General features: G+C 28.8%; 1 protein-coding gene across 11 annotated transcripts in view; it reads left to right on the top strand.

Moving 5' to 3' along the window:
- lap (phosphatidylinositol-binding clathrin assembly protein lap) overlaps positions 1 to 12,373 on the top strand; it is a 68,170-nt gene that overhangs the window by 49,995 nt on the left and 5,802 nt on the right. For 3 of the 11 annotated variants that reach the window (XM_011499903.1, XM_011499900.1, XM_011499897.1), the window contains 8 exons: positions 351 to 457; positions 577 to 618; positions 1,892 to 1,986; positions 4,366 to 4,534; positions 5,138 to 5,257; positions 5,719 to 5,842; positions 6,258 to 6,344; positions 12,130 to 12,262. In XM_011499903.1, the coding sequence (XP_011498205.1) occupies positions 351 to 457; positions 577 to 618; positions 1,892 to 1,986; positions 4,366 to 4,534; positions 5,138 to 5,257; positions 5,719 to 5,842; positions 6,258 to 6,344; positions 12,130 to 12,262 (877 nt within the window). Of the gene's footprint in view, positions 1 to 350; positions 458 to 576; positions 619 to 1,891; positions 1,987 to 4,362; positions 4,535 to 5,137; positions 5,258 to 5,718; positions 5,843 to 6,257; positions 6,345 to 7,445; positions 7,905 to 12,129; positions 12,263 to 12,373 lie in introns of all 11 variants that reach the window. The other 8 variants (XM_011499902.1, XM_011499898.1, XM_011499901.1 and 5 more) reach the window with 6 other exon arrangements.

Below are 12,373 nucleotides of genomic sequence, written 5' to 3'. Positions count from 1 at the left end.
TAAATCAAATATCAATAGACAATTCTTTTAGATGAAATTTTGTATGCTTTCATTTTCATTTAGATTGTAGATAAGCCAATATTACGGTAACATTTGAAATATAATTTTGTATAAATAATTATATACATTTTTTAAAAATAATTTTCAATTCTTTTCAAATTTAATTTTAAGAATTTTTATTTATTTATCTTATGTATTACGAGATAAATATTAAAAAAAAAAAAAAAAAAAAAAACAACAAAAAAAAAAAAGTAGATAATGTATTGAATAATGTATTTTTTTTAAATAATATTTTATACTCTAATCAAGTATTAATTCTATAATGAATTTTTATATTATTTTTATTTCAGAAAAATACTTCGATATGAATAAGAAACAATGTAGAGACGCTTTGGACTTGTATAAAAAATTTCTTATAAGAATGGATAGAGTAGGAGAATTTTTAAAAGTTGCAGAGGTACGTTTCTCTTTTTATTATATTTGAATCGAATGGAGAATAGTAAATGTATTATAATAATAATATACATATAGTATTAACTAATAGATTAATTAATAGCGTTTTACTTTATTTTATAGAATGTAGGTATAGACAAAGGTGAGCTTCCAGATCTTACAAAGGTAAGATATATTAATGTAAGATAAAAAATATTTTAATAAAGTACTCAAATAAAATGATTTTTATTTTATTAATATGGAAGAAAATAATTTATTTACGAAATGTTTTAATAACTCGGTAATGTTTGTACTTAAGCTTTTTAAAAGATTCAGAATTTCGTTAATTTTAATATTTATGAATATTTTTTACTAAAAATTATCGGAACTTTTCTTTCTTTTAGTTTTCTTTTTTATTTCATTAATTTCAGATCATTGAAATATAAAATAATTACGTATAATAATATTAATTTATCTCATATTAAATAAGGTGCCAAGATTCTTAATAATTTAACATTAAAATAACGATTGAACTTATCAACTATCTTATTATTTATTATTGTTATTAAAATTTAAAAAAATTACGAACATTTTTGGATACATAATATTGGCATCTGTAATAATAATTAAACCATTTTAATCAATTATAAAGTTTTAATATTGAAGCTGTAAATGCAGATGTAGTATTTCAATCATTAAAAAATGTATGGTGTTTGAGCTATTTATTATAATAATATGATAATAAGAGATCTAAAGTATTATTTAGTATTAAAATTTCAACTGTATAATCGTATACTGCATAATATATTTAAAATAGTTGATTAACATAAATACGAAAGAGAGAGAGAGGGGGGGGGGTAGGGGGGGAGGGTGAGAGAGAATGCTAGGAAAATATCATTTAAAATAAACATTCTATTAGTCACTCGTTCAACATGATTCTTAAAAATTCTGAATAGTTTATTGTAATGTGTATAAAATAAAATTGTTATTTAACATATTAATGTCACTTTAAATTCTTATAGATAATTTTCACAAATGCTTAAATAAAATGTTAATAAATATCTTATAACCCGTGCACTGTTGAGTGAAGCTTGTATTAACTGACTTTTTTCACATACGTTTGTTTTCTTACAACGTAAATTTAGTTCCTTTTCATTTCTAAATTCTTTTACTCTCAAACGACAATTACTTACAAATTGTTATTACGTATAATTAGTTTTTTTTTTTTTTTTTTTTTTATCTGATATTGTAAAAGCTTTTACATTCCTCCACAGTTCGATAAGTATCGTCACATACTAGTCGCATATTAGCCAAATCAAATGAAAAATCATCAATAATCCATCGTTTCAATCTCGAACCCGTAAATGTTGCATTTTCTATTTTACTTTGACTGCGCAGATTTTGTTTAAATGACACAGAATTTATTTTCAAACATTCATCCAACATTGTCCTTACCCAGGCTCCCAGTAGTTTGCTAGACGCATTGGAACAACATCTTGCTTCGTTGGAGGGTAGAAAAGGCTCGGCGGCCAATACACCGACTCAATCGGCAAGGTAAGTCAATGTTTTTTATGATTTTATACTATGCATTCTAATAGAAATTGGGAAACAGTGATAACATAATCATATTTGTATCGGTTTCGCATTTATTAATTAATATATATCAATGCTATTTTATTACCATAAAATGATTTATGAAAAATACAAAGAGCTACGTTCTTTGTTCAATTGCACTAATTTATAATATATATGTCAAGGTGAATGATAAATATTGTTTTGTTGGAGGAATAATATTTGTCTATAATAAATTTTTCTAAAGATTATTTATGCCTGGGATTATAATTGGAATTCTCTTTCTCTTTTGCTGTTAGTATGTCCATTTACTTTTAATTGGATTGAATTTCATTCTGTCATTATTTAATATGCTGATAATATAATATAATTACGTACGAGTAATTGGAATGAAATTCTTACATATAAAAATTAATTTATATGGACATATTTTTAACTATTTCCTTTATCATAATTCCATCCATAAACCTTGCATCGTTCATAAATCATGTGCACCAAAATCTTGAATCATTTAATTAACATTAACCCAAGTTTTTATATTTTATTTTGAATGCACAAAATTAACACACAATGTTCACATACAATTTTCTTTTTATTATGTCTATACCATTTATATTATATGTGTGTATTACGTATAATAGTGAATATTATAATTTCAAGAACTAAAATGAATTACGCTATTTCAAACCATATTAAGGTTGCTAAAACTTTGAAGGATTATTATATTTAGTTGATTATTATATATTAGTTGATTTCATTTTGTTATTCTACAAAACTACACGGATGAAAATGTAATTGTTAATAAATATAAATTGTACATTAGCTGTTTGTTAATTTTTGAAAACAAAGCAGGAAAGGCAGGCAGTCTTTTAAAGAAATATAAAAATTTTTCAATCATTCTAAAAAGTTTTATCTTATCTTTTATATATCACAAATTAATGAAAAATAAAATTCAATGTTTCATTAAATTTTAAATAAAAATTTATATACATAGTATATAACTATTAGATTATTTAAGAAACGTTTCATCTAAATTAATCTATTCTATATTATTTATTGAAGTTGCATACTTTGTTCTTAATGTCGTTAATATAATAAAATTAATGTATTTAAAAAATAATCAACAAAAATACATAAATACACAAAGCTGTATTATTTTTTGTCGATATATTTTTTTCTGTTCCACTAAAATTTATATGCAAATAACATTGGCAAAATTTATTGACTTAATATGATCGAATATTTCCATGAGTTTATGTGAAATTATTTTCACCAAACTTCAACCACGTTTTTATTACCTCGGCAAAATTAAATGAAAAAAAAAAAAAAAAAAACATCTTAAATTCTTAACACTATATTAAGAAAATGAAATCAATGGAAGTATAAATGTTAAATTAATATTTTAATGTTTTTTTAAATTTCAAGGCTTACTCAGTAGCAAAAGTATATAGTCAATTAATTAAGTACATCAATTATATTTTTATAGTAAATTAATTTATTCATTGTTATATTATACATTGCTGTATATACTAATATTCATAAGCTTAAATAAAAATGTAACATTACCCCATCTTTATTGTATATGAACACGAATTTAGTTATGCATGAAAGTTTCATTTTAATTGATAAATCGTCAAATTAAATAAGTTATTTCTTTTTATGACATATAAATTATGCGAAAAGTCTTATATTATTAGGCGCTAATTTACTTGGGAGCCTGGGTGAAAAATCGATGTACTTTTTAGTAAATTTATGGAGCATTGGTGAAAAATGAAATAAATAAATATCTTTGAATTAATTAAACATATTCTAAAACCTTTAATATAATTTTTGAAGTACTGCAAGTAATTCTTCCCCCAGGATATTCACGTAATGTTAATCGTTAAGCATGTGGTAATTCTTTTAGATAAGAAAAAGTATAACACATTACTAACACATATGAAAACAATTATCTTGAGCCACCACTTTATTAACATATAAACTTAATTTCTACGTAAATCTGCATTTATATGTACTACACCGTTTTTTTTTTCTTTTTCTCTTCTCCTTCTTTTTTTTTCTTTTTTTTTCTTTTTTTTTTCTTTTTTTCTTTTTTTTTTTAATCTATTATCAACTCCCACCATCAACGTCTCTTCATCATTTTTTTACTTGAAAAAAAAAAAAAAAAAAAAAAATAAAAAAAAAAAATAATCCCTGCATCAATTTTGTAACACATTACAACCGCTCCCTTCGACTATCATTATCTCTTCCTCACTTTATTCCTCTTTTCTCTCTGTCTCTTGTATCTCTTCGCGCTCTCCGCTTTCCATTCTCTCTTTCTTCACCTATCTATGCCTCCCGTACAACTGACCCCAAAAGCAGCAATCGAACGAATGTAAAGTCGGGAGTGTCCGCCCTATATTCCACCAGCACTGCCTTCGGGACAGCAGCAAGTAATCAACGCCTGGAGAATACCGGCAATGGACACATAGACGAAGCACTTAGGCAGCAGGCCCTCGCCGAGGAGGAAGCCGTCATGAATCAATATAAGGTAACATTGTCATTTCTTTTTCTCCACTTATAAGCGATAAGTCAATTCTCGATTCTTGGTCGCTTTATTCAATTCTGATGGAAAAGCGTGAAATATTCGTGTCGAAAGCCACGAAGATCGAAGTAACCTGTCATCAACTTTCTTACACTCATTAGGATATTTATTTGATATATACTTTAAATACGTATAAATAATTATAAATAATTAAATAATTATATCATAACGTTAGATATTATATTCTCAATGAACTAATCAGCGCTAATTTCATCGTTATGCAATTAATTTCATAATTAACATCGTGGCAATGAATTTTTTTCTTCTCATATTTCGAATTTTTATTTATATCATACTATCGTTTTAATTTGCCTTAGGCTTTTAATAACTTAGAAATGTTTTGATCCGATCTCTGATAATGCTTCTATCGGAAAATTAAAATCTATCCGCTTAAATGTATTTTACTTGTGCCTTTGTTGTAAGAAGAGAAGAGAAGAGAATCGATTGTTTATGGAAAAATTATATTTCGACAGTATCCTTGTGTTATGATTAATGTTACATTTTGAGCAAGTGAAAATAAATAAGAATAATAATAATTATTATTATTAGGCCAAGGTACAATCTCCGACGGGTGGACCTAGCACGAATCCATTTCTCAGTTCTCCGACCAACAATGTCAATCAGCCAATCGTTGATCTTTTCGGCGGAGCATCAACTACAGATAGTCAGGTACATCGAATATAATACTTGACATCTCTTCAATTATAGATTTTTAGATTGAAATTCAAGAAGTTAAAGATTTCACATTATTAGCATCATGACATTTGGATTTTTTTTTTTTTTTTTTTTTTTTTTTTTTTTTAAATAGTTTAGCCGCTTTAATAATTTCGATAATCATATAAAGTCTCAATGTTTCGTTAATATAACTTATTCTATATTCATTGTTAAAAAAAGAAATATCTTCGTTATCTAATTTAATAATGATCTACTGTGAGAAGATAAGGAAGAAAATTTCATATACCGATAGCTGATTAAATCATTTGATTCTATCGAGAGCTATGAAAATGAAAATTATTTTTATTCATGAGATTCGAAGAGAAAATAATAATTATTAATTGCACATACGGATTATGCAGTCTTAATGAATTTATACGAATGAATCGTTACTCTTTTGTCTTGCGTATCAACAGAAAGCATCGGACGATCTGTTGCAACTAGCAGGGAATCCTTTTGCGGACATGTTTGGAGGATCGCAACCTACCGCAGCACCACCGACATCGGTACAGAATAATATGTGGATGACTAATGGTAATGGTAAATAAAGAAATTTTGTAGAATTGTTATTTTATTTAGTTTTATTTTTCAGTTTCGTCACATTTATTCCATCGATCATCATTGTGCACTCTCAGATATTCATATGAGCTGTCGAAAAGTCGAGTCTTTGACAAAAAAAAAATACAGTTTTTATAACATTCATTACTTATGCGGCATTAAAATTTGAAAAATAATGAGGGGGGAGGGGCTGTAGGTAATGGGAAATGCGATTAATGATTAAAGATAAAAATCTATTGTATGCCGTATTTGTAAATGGCCTCTGTCCGTTCTAATAAATGTCTATAATTGCTTCGAATATCGATATCTCATGATGATTTGCACGCAATTATCTTTCTTATTTTCATCATTGTTTCTTTCAGTTTTATCAAGCACTTGTTATTTTTTCGTTTTGTAGGTTTTGCTGTGGCACCATCAGCAACTAATAATTTTGTTACAGATAATAACTTCTCCTCCGTCTTTGGCAATCAAGATCAACAGTCGGGTAAGTATTATGGAGAGTTGGCAATAAAGTTTTGCGGTGTATTTAGTACTTCTGTCTTTCTCTTGTTCTCTTTTACTGTTTACACAATCAATAGCATCGATTTAGTTGTTTCGGTAACCGCTAAGCCTGTATACATTACATTTGAAAACGTGGATTATATATGATATGAAGGGACATTAATGAGAATTTGCAAATAACATCGACAATCACTTGTTCTATCGTTACCTACTATCTTTATCATTGTATTAACAGATATTTTCATGTACATGCGAAACATGAAAACTAAGATGTGCCTCTTTTGACAATTAGAATTTTACAATTATTTTAGCAACGGTGTTACATATTAGTGGTGCGTTAGTTTAGCTCATAGTTTGCCCGTATCCGTCACTTCCATGTACATAATTCCAAAGCGGCTGATTTATTTATTTTTAATTTTAACGTCAAGGAATTTTTCACTTAAAATTATCTTTCGCTGCAGATTTACATTAAAATAAAATTTGATAATAATTATCACTCGCTATTGCCTGTCTCGCTAGCATTTATACTAAGGTCAACATAAATGTAACATTAATTTTATTAGAATTATTTAAATGCTCAATAATCAAATGGTAAATAATAAAAAGAGTAAGCTTATATCTGTAAGGCTTAAAAGAAATTATAAGTGAAAAGTTGCACGTGGTGGTGGTGGTGGTGGGGGGATATGGACATACAGCATCGTGCAAACATTGTCTTGACGAAACATAACACGCAGCAACAAAAATCAAATCATCAAACATTGTATTATTTATTAACAAGATCGCTTGCGAGTGTGCTATACAGCCGCTCTCTATTTCATTTTCTCTTTCTCTTCCCAACAATATGTATATCACCACGATGAACAATACCGTGCTAATGATAGTCCAAATACATGTTTACCAATCATTAACATAAACACGAACAAAGCAGAGCCTCCTCTCTCTCTCTCTCTCTCTCTCTCTCTCTCTGTCTCTCTCTTACACACACACACACACACACGCGAGCGCACACACACACACACACACACACACACACACACATTAATCGACTAATCATACAATGCACCTTGGTCACTTTCTGCGCAAGCTGCTGTCCCAGGAGCCGACATACCGAATCCCTTTGCTCCTGAATTCCCATCCTCGGGCTCCCAAGCGACGGACGGCCAATTGCAACAGGGTGCGGGAGACCTGTTCAGTGCTACGAGCGGTCAGACTGGCGACATATTTGGGCCCGACGGGGTAGTGGTACATGCTTCTGGGGAGTCTGGTGTCGGGGAACCCGGCGACCAGCACCTGAGCAAGTCCACTGCCGCGCCGCCACCCAGACCGCCACCCCCGGGTGCTCAGGGGACGCCACGCTCCGGTTCGCCCGCTCAGGCCGGCAAGAGCGCTTTCGACGATCTCAACGACAGCATCAGAATGGCACTGGGTGGGTCTCCTTCGCGCCCTGCTCCCATCACCCAGCAGGCCCAGCTTCAACAGCAGCAGCAGCAGCAACAACAACAACAGCAGCAGCAGCAGCAGCAGCAGCAACAGCAACAGCAACAACAGTCTCAACAATCGCAACAGCAGTACCAGCAGATACAAATGCAACAGGGTTTCGCGGTATTTGACATGGGGCAACAGCCGATGGCGCCCCAAGGTGGACCTATTCTTGGCTATGGCGTCGCTCCCTCCCAAGCCCAACTTCCCATGGGATACGGATCCCCGGCTAAGCAGCCGATGTCAGGTGATGGGACTAACCACCAATGAGAACGGAGTCACGCTTATTACATTTTTACGATTGTCCAACCTGTTACTTTGTTTTTTTTTTTTTTGTTTTTTTTTTTCCCCATAGTTTCAATTTTTTGTTCATACGACCTTACTTGGTTTAATATTTTTTTGTACTTACTTTACGCATTTTATGGTTGCCTACTGTTACGCGGATCGAAATTTCATTTTTGCCAACTAGCCTTTTAGAGTGCTGCTATTTTACAAAAATTTACAACAATTTACAATATTTTCGATGGCCTTTTCAATTATCGATAAAGAAGCTTTTAAATACTTAAGAAATTCTTATTTAATCGATCGTAAATTTGAGCAATATATACGCATGTATCTTGATTGTGCGCGCGCGCGCGCGCGCGCGCGTGTGTGTGTGTGTGTAAAGACAAATCAAAAAGATTAATAGATGAGGAATATACGGTTTTATTACAATCTAAGAATATTGTGGACGAGACTATGTAGAAATATATAATTGAACGAAAATTTTAGGAAATCGATTGGAGACTTTTATTATTACAGTTGCGGATTTATATTACTCCTTTTCCATGAGCTTAAGCATCCAAAATACCTAATACTCGCATCGTAATTTTTATAATTTCTCTCATTTCAGTTTCATGTGTACTAAATTTGATGAGCCATCTAATATTTAAAATATTTATATCCGTATAATTAAATTCACATATTTATTGTTGTAAATAGTTTTATTTATTTGATCGAGAGCGTTATTGAAATAATCACTTTGAGATCAATTATTGTAATTTAAATAAGAAACCAAGTAAATAATTATGAAGCGAAAAGAAAAAGATTTCTTAATACAGTACATTAAATTAAATTAAATATTTAGATTTTAGGCTTGGATCTATTTTTTAGAAATATACTGGAACGCAACGTTTTGAATTTTATGCACATTTCATGGTTTAAACAAAATTAAAGGATAATGATTTCTATGAGTCAGAGACAATAATTGGAATATTGACAGAATATTAATTATTTATATATATATATGGTCATTGGAAATATACATACAATTATTGTATATGAGATATTTTATTAAAATAAAAATATTTTAACAAATATATATCGTATAAAGTATTGCATAGCTATGTATTAATATTCCGAAATAGCATTGGTAAAATAATGTGAAAAAAGTATAACAGAATTATATTACTTTCCTTGCGGATTTATTTTCAAAGTCACGATTGAAGTATAAATGACAATTGAATTACAGAAGGGGAAAAATACTATTCAAAATTGACTTTTTTTTGTATATTGTTCGTTTTTTAGTTAACTATACGTTTATTATAATGATTATTAAATGATGGATTTTTTTTTTTCAAGATTTTTTCAAGATAAAGGATTTCATTGAATTATAGTGTGTTTATTTAATTATTACACATATTTTATGAGCTTAATGTTGTGAAAATGTTAAGTTGAAAATTTTCTCGAATTACATTTAAAATTTGGAATATATTTAATGCAGCCAATGCTATCGATATTATGAATAGTGACATTTATATAACAAAAACTTATAATCTATCATAGAAATTTGATGTTTTATAATAAAAAAAAAAAAAAAAAAAAAAAAAAAAAAAAAAAAAGTTTTTGGTAGGAAAATATAAAACTATAAAAATAGTATTGAATGCTATTAATTTTTATTTTTTTTACTTATCTTTTTTTTCCCCTTTTTTTTTTTTTTTTTTTTTTTTTTTTTTTTTTTTTTTTTGTAAATCATATGTAAATATAAATTAGATGTATTTAATAATAGATTATACTCTAGTTGGCAAAATAAATTGACAAAGGCAAAACATTGGCTTACCTTTAATATTGTCGCATGTGTCGTTACGACAAGGTGATATTACAATTAATATTGTATGATCACATTTGATAGTTTCAAGATACAATTAGGTTACTTAAAGTGTTACTTTAAGTTTTACTGGTTGTTAGTGTGTTTATTACGATAGTACATGTAAACTTGTTATAAAAAATTGTTTGCGTTAATTGAATAATAAAATAAAAATTCACTTTTCTTCTTTTCTTGCTAATTTTGTGTGATACAATGTGGAAATTTAGATTTGATATATAATATCATAGGCAATAGTTTTATTTATATTATCGCATCACAGTCACATTTAATATTTTAATTATTTTTGTTTTGTGATTTTCAATCTCTCAATCATTATCAATAATTTATATTATAACTAAAACTTTACAATACATGCGTGTAAATGCGTAAATTAAAATTATTAATTATTATTATTCCGAATGATCAATCTTTACCTCATGGACTCTGTCTTAATACATAGTTTAATTGATGTTTGTTTAATCTGATTGTGAGCTGTTTATGTTTTAAATTTATCTTAACCACGAATTAACTAGAGATAAGCCAATTAATTTAATAACCATAGGATTTATGATGACGGTATATGAGTTATTATTTCTTATCAATTGTTATTATTATTTGTTTATTAGTTCTATTGTACAAGCCAGGCAAAGAATATTAGGCTATCCTGAACGTGCGCCTAAAAGTATCTCTTTTCGTTGGTACAATAAAAGCGAAAGAGCAGCCTTGCACTAGTGGTGACTATTCCAAAAAGAAAAAAAAAAACATACTACCTTCTATCCTTTCAATTAGCACACATAACTGTTTTTAAAGGAAGTATTTTTAATTTATGATGGCAAGATTTAGTTATCAAATTGTCGAATAAATTTTACAAATTGCTCTTTCATATGTAATTAAGAATATCGTGGATTATTTTAATAAATGGTACGTTTGATTTTTAACAAGTAAAGAATTGTTAGAAATGCATTTTTTTTTTTTTTTTTTTTTTTTTTTTTTTTTTTTTTTTTATATATATATATATAATTGATTTTTTTCATCTGTTTCTTCAGTAAGCAATTTCATATATTGCTTTTGCCTTCTTATTGTCTACTCTACTGATATTTCAACATTCATAGATGCAATTTTTCAGACTAAAGCTAATTTAGTTATGAAATGAACTTTATACTTTAATGAATGGTTAAACAAAACTTTGATCCACTATAACAATGAATAAATATTGCTTCGTTTATCCACGCTCGAACATTGTATGTTGATTAAATTTACAAAAAATTTGTGTTGTCATGTAAATAAAAAATCTTTTTTTAAAATATTTACTATTCGATATTTTGATGACGAAACTTCTGGCTTTACAAAGATTATAATAATAAAAGTAATATTTCACTGCCATTAACATGATAATGATGATTTTAATATGAAATTTACATCTACTTTATTCTTTAGATTTCATTTTTTTTATATTTGCTCTTTGTTTAGCCGGAAATTTCGCTATTTAAATATTGATAATGCTCATATAAGCCTGGGAATCTTATAAACTAATAATAGTATGAACTCTATGGTGGGATATTATTTATTGGACACAATTTAGTAGTTAGTACCCATCTAAGTCATAGCACTAGTTTTAAATAACAAACGCTTTTTGCATATATTGTTGTGCTTTTTGTTGCATGTTACACATAAAGAATTTATTTTAATTTATCATTGTAGAAATCGTGCTTATTACGCATTCTAATGTTTTCCCGTTTATACATAAGTTTCACATAAGAAAATGAAATTTAAGGTTATCTTTTTGTTTTTTTTTTGTTTTTTTTTGTTTTTGTTTTGTTTTGTTTTTGTTTTGTTCATTCATTACGTCGTACTTGTTAATAATCGTAATTTACATAAATATAAATACATTTTTATAATTAATATCGATAAAATGTCACACATGTACCTTCACTGTAAGCATTTTACAACAAAATTGACAAGCCAATCGATACAAGAGCAACTCTCGCCTCTCCTCATTAAACACAACGTTTGCTTCATTCAGCTGCTTACTTACTGTTGGCCGAGCTTCAGTGTATCTTTTATATTTGTTACTTCTACATTTCATCTTTTCGCGGTTTTGATGGTTTGGCCGCTATCCTTAAACCCAATAGCCTTGTCTCTGTAGCTAATAATAATATTTCAGCATCCGGACAACCGGCAAACCCGACGACCGGGACCCCAGCCACTGGGAAGGTCCTTACTGGTGATCTCGATAGCAGCCTTGCCAGTTTAGCTCAAAACCTCAGCATTAATAAAAGCGCCCAGCAGCAAGTCAAGTTAGTAGAGGGATTTTTTTTCTCTCTTTGCGTTTTCTATTTTCTATGAGGAATAATCGGCCGGATCGGACGAATTCAATGGATTTTTTTTTTTTTTTTTTTTTTTTTTTC

Source organism: Ceratosolen solmsi, unplaced genomic scaffold, assembly GCF_000503995.2.
Source record: "Ceratosolen solmsi marchali unplaced genomic scaffold, CerSol_1.0 scaffold41, whole genome shotgun sequence".
NCBI classification, from domain to species: domain Eukaryota; kingdom Metazoa; phylum Arthropoda; class Insecta; order Hymenoptera; family Agaonidae; genus Ceratosolen; species Ceratosolen solmsi.
Note: the sequence above shows the minus strand (reverse complement) of the source record. Positions and strands in the feature narration are given on the sequence as shown.